The 22,876-nt window shown below is 35.3% G+C and overlaps 2 protein-coding genes across 3 annotated transcripts; one reads left to right on the plus strand and one right to left on the minus strand.

Moving 5' to 3' along the window:
• LOC109225691 lies at positions 321–1,446 on the plus strand. The gene is made up of 2 exons (XM_019390444.1): positions 321–788; positions 1,234–1,446. The coding sequence occupies exons 1-2, from the start codon at positions 419–421 to the stop codon at positions 1,290–1,292; spliced, it is 429 nt and encodes a 142-aa protein (XP_019245989.1). The 5' UTR covers positions 321–418; the 3' UTR covers positions 1,293–1,446.
• On the minus strand, positions 1,656–6,563 carry LOC109225690 (transcription factor TGA2.3-like). 2 transcript variants are annotated; one of them, XM_019390443.1, is made up of 11 exons: positions 6,290–6,563; positions 5,857–5,960; positions 5,654–5,730; positions 4,908–5,162; positions 3,932–4,009; positions 3,766–3,825; positions 3,087–3,164; positions 2,940–2,997; positions 2,575–2,846; positions 2,248–2,493; positions 1,656–2,155 (listed from the first exon to the last, which is right to left on the minus strand). In XM_019390443.1, exons 1-11 carry the CDS (start codon positions 6,388–6,390, stop codon positions 2,003–2,005), a joined length of 1,482 nt encoding a protein of 493 aa, XP_019245988.1. In that variant the 5' UTR covers positions 6,391–6,563; the 3' UTR covers positions 1,656–2,002. The 2 variants fall into 2 exon arrangements, with proteins under 2 accessions (XP_019245988.1, XP_019245987.1); XM_019390442.1 differs by having other exon boundaries at positions 5,654–5,736.

Raw genomic sequence — 22,876 nt, forward strand, 5'->3', positions numbered from 1 at the left:
CTTAAGTAACAACCAATTTGAGTCTTTACAATTGCAAAATTAAACCCATTAGTTATTTATTGATTATCCATTTCTAAGAGGATAATATGAATCTTGTCCATATTTAACCCGTGTTAAAAATATTCATTATCCAAAATATTTTTTAATGAATATTATGAATAAATAACTATATTTTTTATCCATTTTGTCACCACTATGTGTGATTAAAATAATAAATGGTTAATCAAGAAGCATAGACTAACGTACAAAAGTTGACATATTCTTTGAATTTGTTTCCACTTGGAGACGTCTTACAAGACCAAGTTCCAATTCACTAGTAACTTTGACCACAATCACAAAACCTTCTCTTCTCACACACTATAAATTCCATAAGCCAAAAACTCAAAATAAAACTCAAGCAATCATTTCAAAATCATCAATGGAAGTTTACAATAACAGGCTGATGCAAAAGATGCAGAGAAACATGGGAATAAGTTGCTGGGAAGAATTCGAAGGCGACGATTTTTACGATGAACTTAGAAGACAAGTGTTAATATTGACTACAGAAGATGAAGAAGATCATCAATATTCAAATGAAATCAAGAACTCGAACAAAGTAGAAATGAAATCTTATTCAGTTCTACAACCTGCAGGAGTTCATTTTTCTTGGTCTGGAGATAAAGAGGATAACAACAAAGTTCCAAAATGGTTATCAGATTTGTGGAGAAAAGGCAATAGAGATGAAGTGTTCAATGGAACTGGAGTTTTCATACCACATATTGTCAAATCCAGAAGAAGAAATAAGTCAAGTATGTTTCTATTTTCATATACAAAAGTATATGAAGTGAAGCTTTTGCGAAACTAGTAAAATTGCTATCATATGACCATGAGGTCACGCATTCGAGCTGTGAAAACAGCCTCTTAATTACAGAAATGTTGAGTAAAACTGCATACAATGGACCCTTGTGGTCCGATTTTTCTCCCGGCCCCGCGCATAGCTTGGGTAAAACTATCTGAAGGGAGCCTTGGCGTAACTAATAAAGTTGTTGTCATGTGACCAGAAGATCGCGGGTTCGAGCCGTGAAAACAGTCTCTTGCAGAAATGTAGGGTAAGGCTGCATACAATAGACCCTTGTGGTCCGGTCTTTTCTCGAACCCTGTGCATAGCAGGAACTCAGTGCACCAGTCTCATTTCAAGAATTTTCATTTTATATCTCTTGTTGCTTATATTCTTGTTCTTATGTCTGTCTCCAGGAAGGAAGAATACTGAAAGAGGAAAAGCATACAAGCCAGTGGCAGCAGGAAACTGCTAAAGCTTAGTTGTTTCAATAATCAAAATAAACCCATTGTATCAAATATTCATGTAGACAATGTAGTCATACAAAACTCTGAGGCTTTAGAGTATTAGCCATGTAAAGATTCTTTTATGAATTTAAAAGTTGAATCGCCAGATGCTTTAAAGGGCAATCCGATGCACTAAGTTTCCGCTATGCGCGGGGTCCGTGAAAGGTCAAGACCACAAAATTCTATTGTATGCAGACTTACCCTGTATTTCTGCAAGAGGCTGTTTTCACGACTCAAACCCGTGATCACCTGATCACATGGAAACAACTTTACTAGTTGTTTTACTATAGGAAAAAGGATAAATAGAGAAATGTGAGAAGAAGCTTTCTCCATAACCAAAAAGCAACATCAATTGCAACAAGCAGCAAGAAGGATGACACTTTTACACGCTACGATTTACTAAGGACTATATTCGAATAGGTGACTAACATTCCTAGTACAAGAAAATAGTTAGTTGTACCTCTAAAGAACCTAGAAAATAGTTTACAGATCCATACCTAATCGTCTCAAGATATTTTTGAGACGGTGTGGCTGGAGAAAGTAGCCAAGAACTATATGCTAGCATTGTACCAATTCCGAATCACTCACTTTTGAAAGTTGTGAGCTACCACATAACCACTATTTTCACAATTTAGAACTTACAAATGCATCACTTTTGTAGAGATGAATATTCGTGTTACTAGAGTTGGTCCTTGGGGCGTGCTAACCACAACGAGCTGAGTGCCCGAAGCCTTGACATGTAATCACTTATAACAAGCAGGGCTCGAGCAGCTTGACGAGTAGTCAAGATTCGATGCAACTGTTGCAAAGTTTGTTGTCTCAGAAGATCAGCCTAGCAAATAAGGAATCATAAAGGTGAACTCCATTGTATATAAAGAAAAAAAATAGTACATGTTATCGAGAACTTAAACCGAGGACAGTTACCTGATAAAGGAAGTTCTCAAGGGTGGCAAGCTTGCCCATTGCGATTGCCATTTGCCCCATATAGTCGGCTACGTTTCCGGAGCCAGTAGGGCCAAGAGACATCGATGAAAGTGTATCGACAAGAGATTGTTGCAGGGCTTCCATGCCTTGCGATAGGGCATCCTCGGCCTGCTGAGAAGACTGCTGCAAATTACATATGCCCATGAGCTGCTGCTCTGTCAACGGTTCAAGGTGGTTTCCAAGAATCTGTATTTCCAAAATCGGACATCAGTTTAAGAAAATAAAAAGCTATAAGAAATTACACTTTAAACAAGAGCCTAAGTTAACCTTTAGAAGCTCAGAAGAACGAAATCCGCCCAACCACATGAAACACCTTTCCGCAGGAGTCTTCCACATGCCCGACAGCATATGAAAAACATCTGATTTTGCTCCTACACTCTTTAACTTGAATATCTCGTCGTAATGTAACATTACTCCATCAACAAGAAGGCGCAGCTCATTATCTCCCCTGTGAGAATTTACAGCTGATCGGAGATCACTGATAAGTCGTTGATGGTCTTCTAGCCAACGTGCATAGTCCATGTCAAATGCCAATGCCCCTGTGCAAAGTATCATAAATTACCCAGTTTTAATGCAACGTCGTTAACTATGACAAAAGAAATGAATGCTACTAAGGGTGGAAATTTTCTAACCATTTCCACCGCAAGAAAGACTCTGATCCCCCGCATATCCATTTGCAATAAATATGCCCTGTGTCCAAGAAATTAGCAAGAGAGAGATGACTTATCAAACTCTGTCGGCGAGTCCTCTACTTACCAGTTGCGGAGGGAGAGAGATACCTGTTGGCGGGCTCGTTTTAGCTCCTGCTCTAACTGTGATAGTTTGAGCCTACTAGTCTCCAGCTGTTGAACATATGCCTGTGCAAAACAAAAAACATTATAATCATTTAAACGTCGAGTATCTAGAAGTTATATTGCACATTGACCAACAATGATCAACAACTTGGTAAGCCTAAACATTCAGCCAAGACTATTGAGCTATAACCATGCTTAAGATAATGCAACACCTGAGGTGACTTGATCTTGTCAATATTGCAGCAGAGCAAAACTCTAAGTTTCGGATTACTTGAAAATGCACCCCTTTAGCAACATATAAAAAACATACAAGACAAGAATATCATGTAATGTATAATTGCATAAAGTGGGACTTCCGTACACAAATTGCATTTGCTTTTTCCTACTTTTTTAGTGTTCAATTCCATATGGATGTTATCTAGTGTGTGAAGTAATGCGTGAGGTTTTGTTCGTCGCCAATGTATACATTAATGGGAACATTTTCTGAAGAAAAGTTATGTGACATCCCACAGTCACCAAGTAAAGTGAACTAAACAGGTCAAGCACAACTCAACTCATAGATGGTAAATACTCTGCCGTAGAAATCTCGTGGATAAAAAGTACCAAAAATTACCGGATGAGCCAAGTAAATTTCATTTAAATTTGAAAAAGATGAACATATTACTTTTTTCCTCAATCGACTTTTCCTAGCAGCTTCACGATTTTGAGCCAGCCTGCGCAGTGTCTGCAAGTAATCTTGCTTAAGTACATACAGAAGTAAAATGTAACCAACAGATACAATGGAATGAACAGCTATTGGAAGAAAGAGACGAGTAAAAAACTACAACAACCTTCTGATCTCCATGCTTTACTTTGGACTGATCAATGGAGTCCACAGCCATTAATGCACCATGTTGAACACCTTGGCCCTGTGATATAATAAAACAAATAAATGCAAACAGTTAACAATAGGGGTTTGTTTAGATATAAAGACACCAAATCATATCCAGATGTCTCTACCCTCTCGAGTTATGTTCTCTCTCGGGGGCTAAAACACCACAAAAGCAGTTGAAAATAACAAAAACAACCGGCTCATTCATTGAATACTCCCTAGCCATTCCCTTATCTGACCAAATCATTCATTAAATTCCAAAGATATTGCTTACTCGGTAATTAATCAATCGATATATTCAATTTATAAACCAAGATTTTGGGGTGACATAAGATCTTAATGCTACCCTACTAGGTTAACTTCAAATAAGTGAAGTTAATACCTCTCCTTCTGCCTAAAAAGTGAAATTCAATAAAAAGAAAACTAAAACTCCAGTACAACATTTTAATCTCAAGATCATTGCCATTAATTTTTAATTAATTATACATGAAACTATTATTAACTCACCAGCCCAACATATCATGAAAATAATGTAATATTAACCACTAATGAATCATCCCCATTATAACAACAACAACAATGAGCGGTTGTTTGGTTGGATTAATTGTCTCGGGATTAGTTATCCCGGAATTATTATCTTACCCTCCCACAGGAATAAAAATAATACGTACTACCATACCGGGAGATTAGTTTTACCGTGATTTCAATCCAACGAAACGTGGTTCTCAAATTTAATCCCGGAATTAATTATCCATTATCCCTCGTACCAAACGAGCCCTAATTGTGCCTCAATCACAACCAAGTTGGAGATGGATATATGAATCCTTGCTGTTTGTGTAGAGCCATAAAAGAAATAATAACAACAAAGAAAAGACAAGGATGGACTATTGCTAAATGTCAAAAATAGCAAGTAGGAGGGGGAAAAAGCTAAAAACCTGGTGGTTTCTTTCATCAGTATCAACATCTGTGGAAGTGTCAGTCTGCTGGCTGTGGCTATGGTCTGCAATACCAGAATCAGCCCAATTCTCAAAATGGCCATTTCCCAAAGCCACAGTACCACCACCTACAAGTCTGCCGCCGCTGCTGCCACCACCACCCACCATTGCTGTTTGTGCCTTGTGCAACATAAACCTCCCCCCTGCTTCCACCCCTCCTGTTTCTGATGACCCCATTTCTGTTGACCCTATACTCTGCACATTCATTCCCATTTTCACACTTCACATCATTAATTCAATACACAACATACATATACAGTATTACATATACTCCCTCCTTTCCAATTTATGTGACATAATTAAGCAAGACCTTTGAAGTAAGAAGTTAAAAACTATATTGCTCAGACTCTCCAAAAATGTTGCCGGGTGTGTGTCGGATCCTTCAAAAGTATCCATGTGAAGCAGCATTTTTGAGAGTCCCCGCGAGATAGGCTTTAAGTTAAATGCTTTTAAATAAGAGAGAATACATATCATTTACACACCTAAACTTTACGGGCGACCTTTTACTCCACTATTCTAAACTTAAGTGAATTTAATACCCCTTCAGTGATGACCTGGCGCAAGACGTGTAGTTCACTTTGTAGTTCACTTTCTTGAACGAACTAATAAGGAAATAGTGTCACGTAAACTGGAAAGGAGAGAGTAAGTACCAAGATTGTTAATATTTTGTGGGTTGAGGATCTTACCGTATTAAGTTCACCAAAATGCAAGTTATTATTTGAAGAAACAACAGCAACATTGTTTGGCCTCATCTCACCATATACTGAACCTTTCAAGAAACCAAAAAACAAACAACAACAAAAATCAAACTTTTTAAGGTCAACATCATACAAAAACTTAAAGACCAAGAAAAACATAAATTTTTAAATTGAGAAAGAGAATTGAATACTTCTGCTTAAATCAACAGCATCTTCTTGAGGAAATCCTGTAGACTGTTCAAGTTCTCCAATATCAGCAAAACGTACAGCTGCATGTCTACTTGCTTCATCACCTCTGTACAACAAATAGAAATTGAAACTTTAATCCCTGAATTAACTCATATATAAACTTAAACCCAAGAAAAAAAACAGAACTCAATAAACATGCACAAATCAAGTCGAAAATATGAAGAAAAAAAAATTGAACCTTTAAGCCATTTAATAAAAGAAGAACTAAAAAAATACAAGAAAATTTTTAAACTACATAAACATGAAAAAAAAAAACTGACCCTTTAAGCCATTTATTCAAACAAGAACTAAAAAACAAAACACCATTAACAAGCACAAATCAAGTTGAAAACATGAAAGAAAAATAAAATGAAAGAAAAAAGAGGAGAATGGCACCTGAGGTAAAAAGATGAGTGGCAATACATATTAGAATTGTTATTATTATTACTATTATTAAGAGTAACAGCTGGTAATACTGCTGCTTTGAAAGCTTGCATATTCTTTTGTTCTCTATATTCTCACCACCACCAAACTTCAACACAAATAAACTCTACTTTTCCCAACAATTTTGTCTGTATTTTTCTTTGTGCAGCTGCTTCACAAAGTTGGTGAAAGAAAACAACAACAAAAAATAAGTGTTGCTATATATAAGAGAGTAGAAAGCTATCTATTTTTTTCAACAAAAGATAGTGTATCAGTGAGGATTTTATTTGCAACAGTTAAATACTAGTACCTCCATTCCAATTTATGTGAACCTGTTTAATTAGGCACGGAATTTAAGAAAGAAGGAATACTTTTAGAATTTGTGATCCTAAACAAGTTAAATAGGCGCCCAGAGTATTTGTGTGGTTATAAAAGCTTCTCGTAAAGGATAGAATTGTAAGTTTAAGCTAAATTAATTCTAAATTTAGTAATGTGTCATTCTTTTGGAACGAATAAAAAAGAAAATAGGTTCGCATAAACCGGAACAGAGACACTAACAGCTTGTTTGAATGCTTGTTACTCGTTATATTATATTGTATTGTTACTTTAAATATAATTATATATTTTGATTGTTACTTAAATTTTATAATATTGTATTGTTGATTGTTACTTTAAATATAATTGCAAATTATTTTCTTCCAAAATTTCCCTACCAACAATAAAACAATACTAAATTTTTATTCCAAATTATTTTAACTTATCCATCCTACCAAACGAATTTAAGTAGCATTAGAAAGTCTGGGGATAGGCTCTCATCTTTTTTTGTCATTATTGTGAAATTGACCCCTTTGCCATTTGGGCAGTTTAGGCTCCCAATAACACCTTTATACATAACACTTTGCTTTTTCCAATATGTTACGTGGAGTATTATTTTGGTACAAAAATGGAGTTATCGTTAGAATCCACATGCTAAAATTGCTGTGATATTAGTGAAAAAATCAAGGCACCAAAAAAAGATATTCCTTTGAGCAAAAATAAGCATAAAATGGAGTTAAAAGTCCTTTTTTCGGTTCATAATAAGTGATATATTTATATTTTCATTTTGGTTCAAAATAAATATTCTTCCACATTATCAAGAAGAAATTAATTTAATTTTTTAATTTTACCCTTATTTATATATCAAGTTTCTAGCCCGTTTAGCCAAATTGCAAAAATAAACTTATTTTGAGAAGTACTTTTTTTCAAAAATGCTTTTTCAAAAGTAATTTTGGTGAAAGCAGTTTGTGTTTGACTAATTTATTTGAAAACTACTTATGAGTAGCAATTAGTATTTGGCCACGCTTTTAAAAATTACTTCTAAATATATTTTTCTCAAAAGTGCTTTTCAAAAATGTGCCTTTGGAGAGAAATAAAAAATTTATGCTTCTCCAAAACTGCTTCTGCTTCTACTCAAAAGTATTCTTTTCCTCTAAAAGTTTGGCGAAACACTTCAACTTTGAAAAAAAATACTTTTTTTTGTAAAAGAAGTGCCTTTGACTTGGAAAAGCTTGGCCAAACAGGTAATAAAAATATACAAATTTTAATTAATGATAATTTAATCAAAACACCTATTTTGTTAGGAGATAGTATTTTTCTTAAGGAATATATCAAAAACCTAAAAATCGTTTATTAAGAATCGCACTTAATTGAGGTTTGTGACAAATAATTGGATGAATTTCATACATGAAAGTTAAAAATACATAAAAAAAATATCAAAGAATTTTTCTTGCTTATTTATATCTCTCTTTTAATCGTTACGATGTTGTATTATCAAATTCTTTCATTTTAAAATTTACAGTCTTTTTTAAACGTTCAATTTCTATGCAGCGTGCACAATGTAATAATAAGAGGGTAAAAGAAACTTCCCGGTAGGTCAAAGACCGAAGCATTAGCAGCTCACGGGATACTCAGACTTCTCCCAGGTATGATCCTTTGTGCGGGCATCCCACACTTAGATCCAACCACATGGCTCACTTTTGCACACTTCCTGTGGCTTTGCTCCCCATGCTCAAAATCCTACAAAATAAAACAACACTACAAAAATAATACAATAAGAAAAAAAAATCAAAAATAAAAGAAAGCAGTAAAGCTGGGTTGCCTCCCAACAAGCGCCTAATTTAACGTCGCGACACGACGTGAACCACTTATTCCTCCACCTCGAACTTATGAATTGTACCCCTAACATGGCATCCAGTCTACGGTTGTGCTCCAGTAGTGGGGCTACAATGATAACCAGGCCAAGTAATAATTTTTTCACTCTGCACTTCTTGGCCTTTAGATAAGGAATGTAATTTTTGCTTTTTTGCACAACAAATTCAAGAATATAGGCACTCTCATCCTCACTCTTTGACCCCCTCGTTGGCTCAGATGCCTCGATTACTATCTTACTATCTAAACACAATGTGGAAAAATGATTGGAATGAGGTCTAATGCGCCCTAACTCATGAATTTTACTACTATTTGCATCCCCATATTTACACACACTCAAGTCTCCCAAAGTAATGTTATCTACGCCCTCATGAATTTTACTACTATTTGCGGCCAAACGCACACGCAAGTATACGTGGTCGTCAAGTAATAAAGTGACTAAACGTCGGATGTCGAACCCATGAGGACTTGTGATTAGCTATTCACTAAATTAGACTATCCTAATTATCTAAATAAGAATTAAACCTAGTAGTATAGGACTCTAATCTAATTAAGATAAAAAGAAGACAAATAATGAACTTTGAACATCGGAAGAGCAGATTTTTAAGTTATCAATGTTATGAAAACGATATAGGGTTATGGGCTATCTAACAATCATATTGTATTCTTCAATTGAATAGACTAATTAACTTATCTGGTTTATTGGTTGACAGGGTTAATATTGCTCATTAGAATCTGTCGAGTTCTTACTCGCCTATTCAAGCTAACCTAACGCCTATATGTCTATGGAGTTAGAATCAACAAGAACGCATTTATATTTCCTGTACATCAACCAAGCAAGGCAATTAGGTATATGTCTATCCTAACCGCGAATCCATTCCCCGATACCCAAGTTCAAGAGCTTGCTCTACTCAATCCTATAAGCAATCTAGAATTCCCACTTTCGAGTTCAACTCTAGATTCGTAGATAGTATTCAATTGGTGATCAAGCAATCAAATAATTAAGCATAGGATTGAATAAATAAACCAATATGATAAATCAAGAATGCAAAATCAATATCCGAATAACAATAGTCATGAAAGAACCACAACCCTAGAACGTGAAATTTAGCTCCACATAGACATGGTAGCCAAACAACAAATCATACAAAGAAACATAAAAATTACTAAGTTTGGTGGAAGAAAGATGGAACTTGATGAATTTCGGCCTCCACGGCAGTTGTATGCTTGTGTTTTCCTTTCAAAAACGTCCTCCTCCCTCCAAAATAGGTTTAGGTAGGCTTTTATATGAGTTGGGGACGTCTTGGGGTCGAAATAACCGAGTCCCGGTCGAAATAGGACATGTTCATGTTTTGAGCGTTCAGGGCAGTGTGGGGCGCTGGCCCTGGCGCTCAATTTTTTAGCATTCTGTTTTGAGCGCCATAGGGAATGCCCCACGCTGCCTGTGGCCCTAAAATGTGCACTTTTGCCTTTTTTTTCCATTTTCGCTCCAATTCGCGTGCTTTCGTCTCAAATCGCATCCGAATGATTCCTACACATAAAAGTATCATAAATTAACACAAATCATTATATTATACATTCGTAATTTACTAGACGTGAGCACAATGTGAGGCAATATGCATCAAAATATGCATACATTAAGCCAAACATCATAACGCTATGGAGAAAAATGTACTCACTTTGTTTTATAAAACATCAACCCATAACTTTAAAAAAAAAATGATACTATAACATGTTATACTACAATAATAATGTGAGAATTCATTACATGTTAGTTAATTTAAATACTTTGTTTATTTGATGAATGATGAGATGACTTATTCTAGAAGAAGAAATAAAACGCCATGCGACCACCATCAATATAAACATTTTCTTATAAAATTACCCCTTTATTTTAGGTAAAAATCTCTCTACGAGGGACACCAGAAAAAAATGAGAAAAGAACTTTTCCCTGAAATCGTGTAGAAATGGTTTAGAGAAGCAATTTAAGATCATATGATGAATAAATTACTACCTCACTTGTCGGATTATGCTCGGTTTATTGTTGTTGTTGTTTTCATTTTGAATTGTATCAAAATTTAGCATAATTCTACTAATTGCTAAGATCGAAATGATCAGATTTGAGAGTTTTATTTCAGAGAAATTATTTTGGGACAAGTGTTATTTTATCACTTGTGTGTGCCTCTTTTATATTGTTGTTCTCTCGGTAATTTTTATATAGTGAATTGTTATCTCATATAACTATTCATAATTTATATTATAATAATTTTTCTTGTTATATTCTAATCAACATTTTCAACTTGATAAATAACGCATAAATTATGACTGCAAGATTCTCTAATCTTAGGACCCGTTTGGTCATAAGTTTTGCCAAAATAAATTTGGGATTTATTTGGCAAACTCATGTTTGACCATAAATTTTGCCCACATTTTGACAAAATCCCAAATCCCAAAATTACTCCAATTGCTGATTTTGCCAAAATTTGGGAATTATATATATGTTTTTCCAAAATAAAGTTGGGAAATATGTTTTGAAAATGTATATCCAAACACATTTTCATCTTCAAACCAAACTTCACCCAAATTAAATTTTTCAAAATAAATTTGGGAATCTATGATCAAATGCTAGCTTGATTTGGATATGAGAACAGTGTTATAGATTTTATCTTAAAGAAAAAAATAAATAAAAAATCATAATGGTGCACTTTCCAAGACAAATAAATATAAATAAATAAATATTAAAGCTATAACAAAAGTACTTGCCCTAGTTTTAAATAGCATTAGTTATAGTGTTGAGTAGAGATGCTTTTGTTCTGTCTGTGAGTGTTTCATTGTTATGATTTATGTGCGGAAAGGTCTCTTATGTTTGCAGTGTTTGCAGAAACTCTGCAATATATGCAGTCTCTTCTTGAAAATTGTTTCTTACGTGTTATTATGGTTTTTACTGTAAGTAAAACTGGAGTGTAGTCCGTAATTTTACCCACATTAGATACTGTAAGATATTGTACTTTGAAAAGTAAACTGAAATTTCACTTTGACTTTCTATTAACAAAACGAAATAGGTTTCTTCTACCATCAGTGGCTGTGATTGAATGGTCCTTCACCCTTAGGGCTCGTTTGGTACGAGAGATAACGAATAATTAATCTTGAAATGAAATTTAAGAAGAGTTTATCTCATGTTTGATTGGAAGAAAAAATACGATATAATTGATCTCGGAATTATCTATTCGGGGATTGTAGTATTTTTATCATTATGGAAAGGTGAAATAACTAATTTCGGGATAACATCTTTCTAACCAAACGACTCCTTTGTAGGCGTTTAGTTATAAGTTTTGGGAAAAAAAAACCTGTTTTACTTAATATAGCTTAAAACCTCTTTTTGGGACTTTTTAACTGCAAAAAAAAAAAAATGACTTTTTAACATGTCAAAACTTGCTCCAAAATTTATGCCTAAACACATTTTCAATTTCAATCAAACTTCACCTAAATCAGCTTTTTTCAAAAACTATTTGGAAATTTATGACTAAACAGATCCTTAATTAGAGGTTTCGAGGTTTGAGAATAAAAAAAATTATTTGAAAGTTTTTACTCATCTAATGGACCTTACACAATACAACAACATACTATAGCCTCATAAGTGAGATATGAGAAAGGTAGTGAATACTACCTTACTCTCATTTTGAGAAGAAAGAGAGGTTGTTTTCGATAATGTCTCGTTTCAAAAAATACATAATCACAGCAAAAAGGATAAGGAAATACGACCAAGGAGGATACATATAAAGAGAAACAATAATCACAGTCAGAAAAAAAAAATCGAAGAAAAAAAGATGTAATATTACAAATTTAAGAAATGGCCTTACACTATATAAATCTGAATTTGTCGGGTGCCCATACAGATATCAAACACATGGTGAAAAAGCATAAAACATTAAAATTCTTATGTACTATTAGGGGTGTTCATAAAAACCTGAAAAATTGAACCAAACCGGAAATCAAACCAAACCGACCAAAAAATCGATACTTTTTGGTTTGGTTTGGTTTTGGTTTTGAATTTAGAAACCGCTCAAATTTGGTTTGGTTTTGGTTTTAATCAGAAAAAAACCGAACCAAACCGACTATAGGAGTAGCTATTTCAAATTCATTATTACACCTATATATATGTATATTTTTATATAAAGTTTCAAAAATTTAATGGTAAATGTTAATAGTTTGCACTTTTAGTATAGTCCTTTACCTTTACATTTTAGTTGATTGGTAGTTTTCTTTTGTTAAGTGTAAGAATCCATTTCCTGTTAAAAATAATATATTTTTATTCACTATTTGATTCAATTATCATCAATATATCTTGGTAAATAATAGATTTCTCAAAGGGCAATTGATTTGATAGTGTTACGTTGAAAATGTGGTATCCGAAATATGTGTTTGGTAGTGTATGTCTTATATTTAAGAAAAAACCGACAAATAACTGAAAAACCTGACATAAATCGAATCGAGAAAAGGCCGACTTAATTGGTTTGGTTTGGTTCTAATATTTAAAAAACCGACTTACTTGATTTGATTTCTTTTTAAGGAAAAATCAGTCCAAACCGAACCATGAAGACCCTTGTGTACTATAGAGTAAAAAAATATACGGTAGGTTAATATATTAGATGATCGATGCGAGTAATGCTTGTCATTTTCTGTGCCTATAAAACAAATGTGTATCACCTTATTCTTCCTTTTCTTTTTTCCTCAGTCTTTTCAAGTATATTACCTTATGGGAAGATCTATTAGTTTACTCTATGTAAATTTTATTCCCAAATTTTTACGTAGTTTTGATTCTTAGATTCATGCCGCATAGAGGCAATTAAAGAGTGAGGTTTCTTACTTCAAAGAAATTATCTGGTTTGAGAGTTCAAACTTGAAAATTCTAATTAAAAGAAGAAGATCTTATTCTCCCATCACATTTCTAAGTGAAACTGACTTTTTAGAGTTTGTAAAGCTTAAACGAGTTCATTCAAGGCTTAGATTAAAACTGGTCAGGTTAACCTAATAAAACAATAAGGTGGGTGGATTCGACCCTAGCCACGATCGATCCCTAAATGATTATGGTTCTTTGCTGTGGGTTTATGTTAAAAAGTCGAAACCCCAGCTTAATTTGGTCATCAATGGAGATACGAGGATTGAACAAGAGCGAAGAGAAAGGGAGGAGGAAGACCGACCAGACTAGGTTCATTTCGATATAACCTAGGATCTGTGTCGGCTATTCTTTATTTGAAGATGGTTGGCACAGTTAATCACAGCCACACTCAACTCCCTGATGGATCGAATCTGCACCCTTGATCTATTTTATGGTAGAAGTTTCTTACCTCACGTGAATAGCACGTGAGGGAATATTGTTAGTTAGGATAAAATTTTGCTGTTATAATTAGACAAGTAGGAATAGGACAAGTGTAATTAGGATTTTCTTTTTCTATTTTTTTATTCAATACTCAATTGTATATATATACATGTACAAGCGATTGAATGAATACACAAAATTTTTCTCCAATTCTTCAATTTATCATTTTCAATTCTACACAGCTTCGTCTTCAACTTCTTACATGGTATCAGAGCTTTAAGCTCGATCCAACAGTGATTATCCACCATCAAACTCTATCCTTCAGCACCCAGTGAAGGACAATGGTTGTCTCTGATGAAACCACAGTTGCAGAAGCCAGCAACACTGCTAAAGCAGTAGAATATGACATTAATCACCCATATCATCTTAACAACTCTGATTCACCTGGTATGACTCTATTTAACACCGTGTTTGATGGAAGAGGTTATCCAGGATGGAAGAGATCCATTCTTCTATCATTGTCAGCCAAGAAGAAGCTTGCATTAATCAATGGAGCTTGCAAAGCTCTTGATCTGAACTCTACTGAATATGAGCAGTGAAGTTGTGTCAACGACATGGTTACATCTTGAATTCTAAATGCACTGGCAAAAGACATTGCTGACGGTGTCATATACTCAAAGACAACTAAGGAACTCTGGGACATCTTGGAGCATAGATTGGCAAATCAAATGGTGCTAAACTTTACCACCTGCAAAAGGAACTATCAAGTTTAGTACAAGGTAATAATGACATTGCTGAATATTTCACAAAACTTAAGAGATTGTGGGATGAATTAGATGCACTAAATGTAATCATAACTTGTTCTGTGTGTGTGAGGGAAAAGCAAAGCTGACTAAGTCTTTGGAAGATCAAGGGTTTATTCAATTTTTGATGGGATCGAATAATGTATATGCACAAGCTATAGAAAACATTCTTATGATGAGTCATTTACCTAGTATGGACATTGTATATTCACTCCTTTTGCAGGATGAAAATCAAAGAAAAATATATGCAAATGCACATTTCAGCTCAGATTCTGCTTCTTCCATGGTTGCTGGACAAGGAAAACAACGAAATGCACAGATTTTTGCTGACTTTGCAGCTTTCATGGCAGCAGGACAAGGAAGGAATAATCAGAGGTTCAGAAATCAGACCCCAAGAGGGACAGTAAATGCTCAAAGGTTCAACAATCCAGTTTAAAAGGCTGCAAGGCCACAGCAAAAATTCAAAAGGAAGAAGAAATATAATCCTAATCTATCTTGTACCTATTGTGGAAAGATAGGACATACACAAGAGGATTGTTACAAACTAATTGGGTTTCCAGATGATTTTGAGTTCACTAATCCAAAAACTTATCAGAATCATGTCAAGGCAAATGTGGCAGCAACGCATGAGGAAGAAATTGCAACAAGACAGAACATTGAGAACAACAACAACAGTTTTGGCCAACAATTTAGCAAAGAACAAATTGCAGAGAAGATGGAGATATACAAGCAGGCAAAATCAGCACAAACAGGAAGCTCAAGAATTAATGCCAATGCTGTAGCTGGTACTATTCTAAAATACTCAGGATCAATGTTTACTAGTTTGAAATCAGATACTTAGATAATTGATTCTGGAGCATCAAAACATATGTACTTTGACCCTAATTCTTTCTTGTTTCTTATTCCACTCCCTGTACCTTTGAACATCAGTTTACCTAATTCTTTCAAGGTAAGTATTACTCATATAGGGAATATCTCCATTCTGCCAGGTCATGTCTTAACTAATGTCTTTCATGTGCCAGATTTTAAATATAATTTATTATTTGTTCATAAATTCTGTGTCCAATTCAAGTATGATGTTCTACTTACATCTAGTGGATGTCTCCTGCAGGGTCTTTCAATGAGGAGTCCTAAAGTGTGGTGAAGTTAGAAAAGTCTCTACTTGTTAGAACCCACTAGTTTTAAGTCTAGAAGTATGCTTAGCAATGATGTAATTCCATTTCCAAATGGAAGAAATTCCATTTTTAAGTTTGTTTTAGGTTCCAAACCAGTTCATGTTAACGTGATACCTGATGTAAAGCTTTGGCATGAAAGGTTGGGTCATGTTCCAATTTCAGCAATGAAACATCTACATTTCTTTCATTGTGCTTCCAATTTTGATTTTATTTGTGATATTTGTCCTAAGGCTAAACAGACTAGGAATCCTTTCCCCATCAATAGCATAAAATCCAAGCATGCTTTTGATCTTATACATATTGACATCTGGGGACCTTACAAATCTAGCACTTATAATGGTTTCAAATATTTTCTCACTATTGTTGATGATTACAGTAGAGGAACCTGGACATTCTTGTTGAGTGCTAAAAGCAATGCTTTTCCTATTCTTCAAAGTTTCCTATCTATGGTAGAAAGACAGTTCAATGTAAAGTAGGGATGGCAAACGGGACGGGGCGGGGCGGGGCGGGTCAGGGCAAAACCTCAATGGGGCAGGTCAGGGCAAAGTCTTAATGGGGTAGGGCAGGGCAGGGCGGGTCAAAACACATTTTCAAAAAATAGTAATTGGGGCAGGGCAGGGGCAGGGCAGGATTTTAGTTGTCGGATGTTAATATATTGTTGTCGTGAGAGGAAGAATTTGATGCTTACATAATATCCAGTTTATACAATCACAACATCAAAAACGTTCAAGCAGCTTTGGACAGTTTCTTTACCCCCTTCAACTCTATTATTTTTTTTCTTCTAGATTTATGCTAATTATTATCTACATACGCATGTAAATCTTACTTTATGAATGACACTTTTGTAGTCTTAGTTTCTGACTAGATTTGTATATACTAATATAGTAATCTTTATTCCTTTGAAAGTGTCACTTTTGAGAATCTAAGTGTTTGTGGATTGCCAATTAGATTGTTTAATTTTCGCATCAAATGGTATTTTTGACATCCTAAAGTGTATTGTGAATTGCAAATTAAATTTGCCTCAAGAATTACTGGATGGTTTGTGGAAAATTCCATTTGGTTCAGACAGGGGCAAATAGTAAGAAAGCAGTTCACATCAAAACTGTTGTCGGATGTTAATATAAGGAAAAAATTAGTTTTTTTTATAAATTATATAATATTAATAAAAATTATATTTATTCAACCAATATGCACAAACAACTCTTATTGACATCGCAATTTTAAATATTTTAATAGAAAGTTGAAAAGGTAAAAGAAATTAAAAGCATACTACAAAATAAAAAATAAAGAGAAAAAAATAAAAAAGAGTCTAAACGGGGCAGGGCGGGGCAGGGCTTAATAGGGCGGGGCGGGGCAGGGCAAAATTCTGACATAAGGCTAAACGGGACAGGGCAGGGCGGGTCAAGGCTTGCTCTGCCCCGTCCCACCCCATTTGCCATCCCTAATGTAAAGGTTAAGATAATAAGATCTGACAATGCTTTGGAATTGGGAAAGGGGACACAAGAAGCAACTTTTCTTGCTTCAGAAGGGATCATACATCAGTTATCTTGTGTTGGTACTCCTCAACAAAATAGAATTGCTGAGAGGAAGCACAGACATCTTTTAGAGGTAGCAAGGGGATTAATGTTCCAGTCGAGGCTACTATATCATATTGGGGAGAGTCTATTTTTACTGCAACACATATCATAAATAGACTGCCCTCCAGAGTACTACATGGTAAGACTCCATTTGAAGTCCTTTTTCAATAAAAGCCTCAATATGAACATTTGAGGAACTTTGGGTGCCTATGCTATGCTTCTACTTTAGCACAAGGAAGAGGCAAGTTTGATGAGAGAGCAACAAGCTGTGTGTTGATTGGTTTATCCTTTGAATAAAAAAGGATACAAACTATTGGACTGGAAACTAAGAGGATCTTTATTTCCAGAGATGTCAAATTCTTTGAATCACATTTTCCCTTTGCCAAAATTAAACCTACCACTACCCTATATTTTCAAATTCCCCCCTTTCTTTGGAACCCATCTACCCTCAACCTATACAAACAGACACAACATGTTCAGCAGGTATGGATTATCACAATCCAACCTCACAACCATCACCTTCCTTTCAATCTAATTCTTCTGATCCCTACAACACATCTACTTCTCATGAACCTGTTTCTCCTGTTCCTTACACTACTCCTTCAAACAACCTAACCAGCTCCCCTGTTTCTGCACCTAGGGAGGAAGCTCCACTAAGGAAGTCTAGTAGAATCACACAACAGCCAATCTATCTTAAGGTCTATGTGTGCAATAACATCATGTTTATTGATTTAGATAAGGCATGTTTTTCTCACCCAAGTAGGCCTAGTGCTTACTCTTTTTCATCTCTAACCATGAACAATCAACATCTCATCCAATCCTTATCTACATTAAGTGAACCTAGTAGGTATGCACAGGCTTCTCAACATCCAGGTTAGAGAAAAGCCATGGAATTAGAAATTCAAGCTCCACAAAACAACCACACTTGGAAAGTGGTTGAGTTACCTAATGGGAAGAAGGCATTACCTTGCAAGTGGGTTTATAAAGTGAAACATTTATCTGATGGAACCATTGAAAGACTAAAGGCAAGGCTTTAGTGAAAATTTTTCACCAGTAGTCAAAATGACAACTATAAGATGTCTTCTTACCATTTCATCTAAAAGAGGTTGAAATGTGTCTCATTTAGATGAATAATGCTTTTCTACATGGAGACTTACAAGAGGAAGTGTACATGAAGTTCCCAGCAGGACTCACACCTCCTAGTCCTACACATGTTTGTCTATTGAAAAAGTCTCTATATGGTTTAAAGCAAACTTCACGACAGTGGTATGCTCGATTTGCAGGGGCATTAAGTTTCAACAGTTACTCATCATCATTAAATGATTATTCTTTATATTTCAAGAAGACAAGAGGTCTCATCTAATTTCTAGCTGTCTATGTCAATGATATACTATTGATAGGGCAAAGAATTCCTCAACTCTGAATTCAAAGTAAAGAACCTAGGAGACATACACTATTTTCTTGGACTAGAAATTCTACGAGAAAATAGTGGTTTCATTTTCAGTCAACGAAAGTTTACCTTGGATATGCTCAATGAGTTTGATGTCTCTCACTTGCCTCGTGAAACTTCCCCTCTAGACCCATGTTCTAAACTTCAAGCGGATGATGGCCCTCTCATGGACAATCCTACTCTATATCGACACTTAGTTGGGAAGCTGAATTATCTCACAAACACACGCCCAGAACTCTCCTTTGTTGTTCTCACTTTAAGTCAATACATGCAACGCCCTTGCTTGTCACATTTCTTTGCAACATTAAGGGTACTGAAATACTTGAGTGCTGATCCTGGCCAAGGAATTTTGTTATCCTCTACACCAGATTTTTCTATGCTTGATTTTTGTGACGCCGACTGGGCTTCTTGCAATGATACTCGGAGGTCGGTGAGTGGTTTCTTCATTACTTTGGGAGGTTCTCCGATTTCTTGGAAATCAAAGAAACAAGTCTCCATATCTCTTTCTTCTGAGGCAAGTGACTACCGAGCTAACCTGGCTTGTACGCCTTTTTGACGACCTTTCTACTCCTATTACTCTTCCAATTCCACTTTACTCAGACAGCAAAGCAGCCATCCACATTGGCCGTAACCCTATTTTCCATGTCGAGCTTGACTGTCACTTTGTGGTCAACAATTTCTTTCTGGCCTAATTACCCTTTCATTTGTACCATACAAAGATCAGTTGGCCGATCTGTTCACCAAGCCTCTTTCTGGGATTTCTCAAAGAGGGATTCCCAGCAAGTTGGGGGTCACAACACTCCCCTCCAACTTGAGGGGGGATGCTAGAAAGTCGAAACCCCAACTCAATTTGGTCATCAATGGAGATATGAGGATTAAACAAGAGCGAAGAGAAAGGGAGAAGGAAGACCGACCAGACTAGGTTGATTTCGATATAACCTAGGATCTGTTTGATTCAAGGTTTGACATATTAATTTTGATGATAACAAACCAACATAATTATTAATGAAAGAACACTTACTTGTGGTAATCTTATTTTTGCACAGGTTTAAGAAAGAAGATGCTGGTAAAGATCCAGACAAATATGAAAAAAAGAATATCATGTGAAGAATTTATCAAGGAAGATTATTTTCAGAGATTTAATCTCCAAGCGTCATAGAAGGAATAATATTTGAAAGTCAAGTTTCAAATATTGGATGGCTTACTACAATATTGGAAGAAGAATCTACAGGAATTATGGAAGGAAAGTTTTTCAATATCTTGAAAGGAAAGTTGCTAAAATTATGGAGAAGATCTATTATTTTGTAGAAGAAAGATATTACAAGGCCAAGGAAGAATATATTTTCTATGAAAAGAAAATATATTATGGTGTAGTAAAATTTATGTTATGGAAAGAGATTATTTTTCAAGATCAAGAAAGGAATACTTCCCATATAAAAAGGAAGAACATTTACAATGACTTATTGGAATAAAATGAGGAATATTTCGTGGAAGATGTTTTAAGCAAAGGAACGTGACTATGCACTTGAGACTTGGAAGGCATATTGAAAGAATGTCCAAAGTTATAAAAAGAAAAAGGATCAAGGAAGATACAGTTGCACCTATTCTCAAATTCTCAGAAGGAAGAAAAATTATGTAATACAAGTTTACGCTGCATGAATCGTGAAAAGATGGATTGCTATGGAAAGTGATAAAATCACGTCTTTAATTATATGTGGATTCGTCGAGTTCAAACAAATAGGTCGAAGATCAAACGTTGTGTATTGAAGAAGGAAGACTTCCAAAGAATGAAAATTCTCTATGAATATTAGAAAACACGGATAGCTGAAGACTCAAAATATGAGATACACATCTATTCTGTTCTGGGAAAAGATATGAGATACAGTGGAATAATGAAAAGGGAGGAGACAAGCTGAAATACAAGGAAAGAGTTGTAATCAAGATTCTTACACTATTCAATCAAGGTTTCAGACAAGGAAAAAAATCATTCAATGCATAATTGGAAGGATACTCATCAATTTACCTTATCCAAAGGAATGCAACAATATCTACTACCCAGGTCTGATATATGGTATAAGAAGATTGACCAAACAAGAAATCATTGGAGTAGAAAATTATGGAAACAAATAAAGGAGAAATAATCAAATTCCCTTGGATTAAGCAATCGCCAGAACAAGTTGAAAGGGGTATAAATATACGAGCTCTATGAAGGAAGAAAGTACGCAGCCTTCTATACAATTGTCTATCCGACTACAAGTTCTTTATTCTACTCTTAACAAGCATTGTAATTCACTTTAGTAGATTTACTGTGTACACAAAAGAGAGAGGAGAGATAGAAAAAATATTGGAGAGGCAGTGTGTCCGAAAGGTTGTGTCATTATTCGTTTCTTTGGTGAGCGAGTGAAAACCAAAGGGTCGTTGTTGGTGAGCGAGTGAAAATCAACTCATGTTCATTTCATTATTGGTGAGCGAGTCAACGTTGGTGATCGCCGAAAACCACAAAGGTTGTACTCAATTCAATTTACAAATAGCTCTAAAAGACAACACTCTTGCAACCCAAGAGGACTGGATTAGGATACCGTATTGGTTCCGAACCAGTATAAAATTCCTGGTGTCATTTACTTTATCGCTCTCATATTATATTATGTTTCTTTACTGTGTATTATGATTAACACTTGTTTAAATTCAAAGGACTAACAGTTCTGTGCAGGCTGTCTCCGCATAAGTCGACTAGGTCTGAAGAGTAGTCGACTAGAAATTTAAAAAGGTTACAATTCACCCCCCTCTTGTACTTTTAGGATCTGTGTCGGCTATTCTTTATTTGAAGATGGTTGACACAGTTAATCACAGCCACACATCAACTCCCTGATGGATCAAATCTGCACCCTTGATCTATTTTATGGTAGAAGCTTCTTACCTCACCTGAATAGCACGTGAGGGAATATTGTTAGTTAGGATAAAATTTTGCTGTTATAATTAGACAAGTAGGAATAGGACAAGTGTAATTAGGATTTTCTTTTTCTATTCTTTTATTCAATACTCAATTGTATATATATACATGTACAAACGATTGAATGAATACACAGAAATTTTCTCCAATTCTTCAATTTATCATTTTCAATTCTACACAGCTTCGTCTTCAACTTCTTACAGTTTATGTAGAATCTCAACCAACCAGCTATATTGTTCACTTTTGACCAAAATTTGCATGATACTAAAACGTGTCACTAGAGTCTAATGTTTGCATCTTTATAAATAAATAATTTGCCAACGTAAATGTCGCCTAAGATGGTTCAGACACGTTCAGAGGGAAAGCCCAGATGCTCCGATAAGGAGGTGTGAGCGGCTAGTTTGGAGGGCTCGAGAAGAGGTAAAGGGCAGCCTAAGAAGAATTTGGGAGAGGTGATCAGGCAGGACATGTCGAGGCTTCAGATTTTTGAGGACATTGCCCTTGATAGGAAGCTGCGGAGGTCGAGTATTAGGGTTGTAGGTTAGAAGGTAGTTGAGTCTTTCCGTAGTTCATACCTTTGTGAGGCTAGTTTGGTAGGGTTTTTGTTTGAGACAGCTAGTGGCAATGTTGTGTCTTACTACTCTTTCGTTTTTCATAGAGCCGAGTCTATTTACTGGCTAGCGCTTTTGCTTTGGACCTATTTTCTGGTTTTCATGATATTGTTATTTTACCTTACGGTATCTGTTGGTGGTACTAATATTTTCTCTTTTCTTTTTGTCTTCTTGAGTCGAGAGTCTTTCAAAAATAGCCTCTCTACGGGTAGGGGTAAGGTCTGCATACACACTACCCTTCCCAAACCCCACTAATGGGATTTTACTGGGTCGTTGTTGTTGTTGTTGTTGTTGTATGTAACGACCCGACCGGTCGTATTGAGCGCTAGCATATCGTTCAGCAGTTTGAGGCCATGAGCAGCTTCACTTCAGGTATTATGACTTGTACGCATGGTCGAAATTGAATTTCGGGAAGTTTGGAGCTGATTTGGAAAGAGAATTCACATTTCAGAAGCTTTAAGTTGAAAGAATTGACTAAGATTGGATT

This window comes from Nicotiana attenuata, chromosome 5 (genome assembly GCF_001879085.1).
Source record: "Nicotiana attenuata strain UT chromosome 5, NIATTr2, whole genome shotgun sequence".
NCBI lineage: Eukaryota > Viridiplantae > Streptophyta > Magnoliopsida > Solanales > Solanaceae > Nicotiana > Nicotiana attenuata.

What these genes read in the sequence shown, in the direction of transcription:
- LOC109225691 (XM_019390444.1), top strand. Translation starts at nt 419, where the DNA reads ATGGAAGTTTACAATAACAGGCTGATGCAAAAGATGCAGAGAAACATG. An exon ending in CAGAAGAAGAAATAAGTCAA is followed by an intron (nt 789 to 1,233) that starts GTATGTTTCTAT and finishes GTCTGTCTCCAG; the next exon opens with GAAGGAAGAATACTGAAAGA.
- LOC109225690 (XM_019390442.1), bottom strand. Translation starts at nt 6,390, where the DNA reads ATGCAAGCTTTCAAAGCAGCAGTATTACCAGCTGTTACTCTTAATAAT. An exon ending in CACTCATCTTTTTACCTCAG is followed by an intron (nt 5,961 to 6,289) that starts GTGCCATTCTCC and finishes TTTGTTGTACAG; the next exon opens with AGGTGATGAAGCAAGTAGAC. An exon ending in TGCTGTTGATTTAAGCAGAA is followed by an intron (nt 5,737 to 5,856) that starts GTATTCAATTCT and finishes GTTTCTTGAAAG; the next exon opens with GTTCAGTATATGGTGAGATG.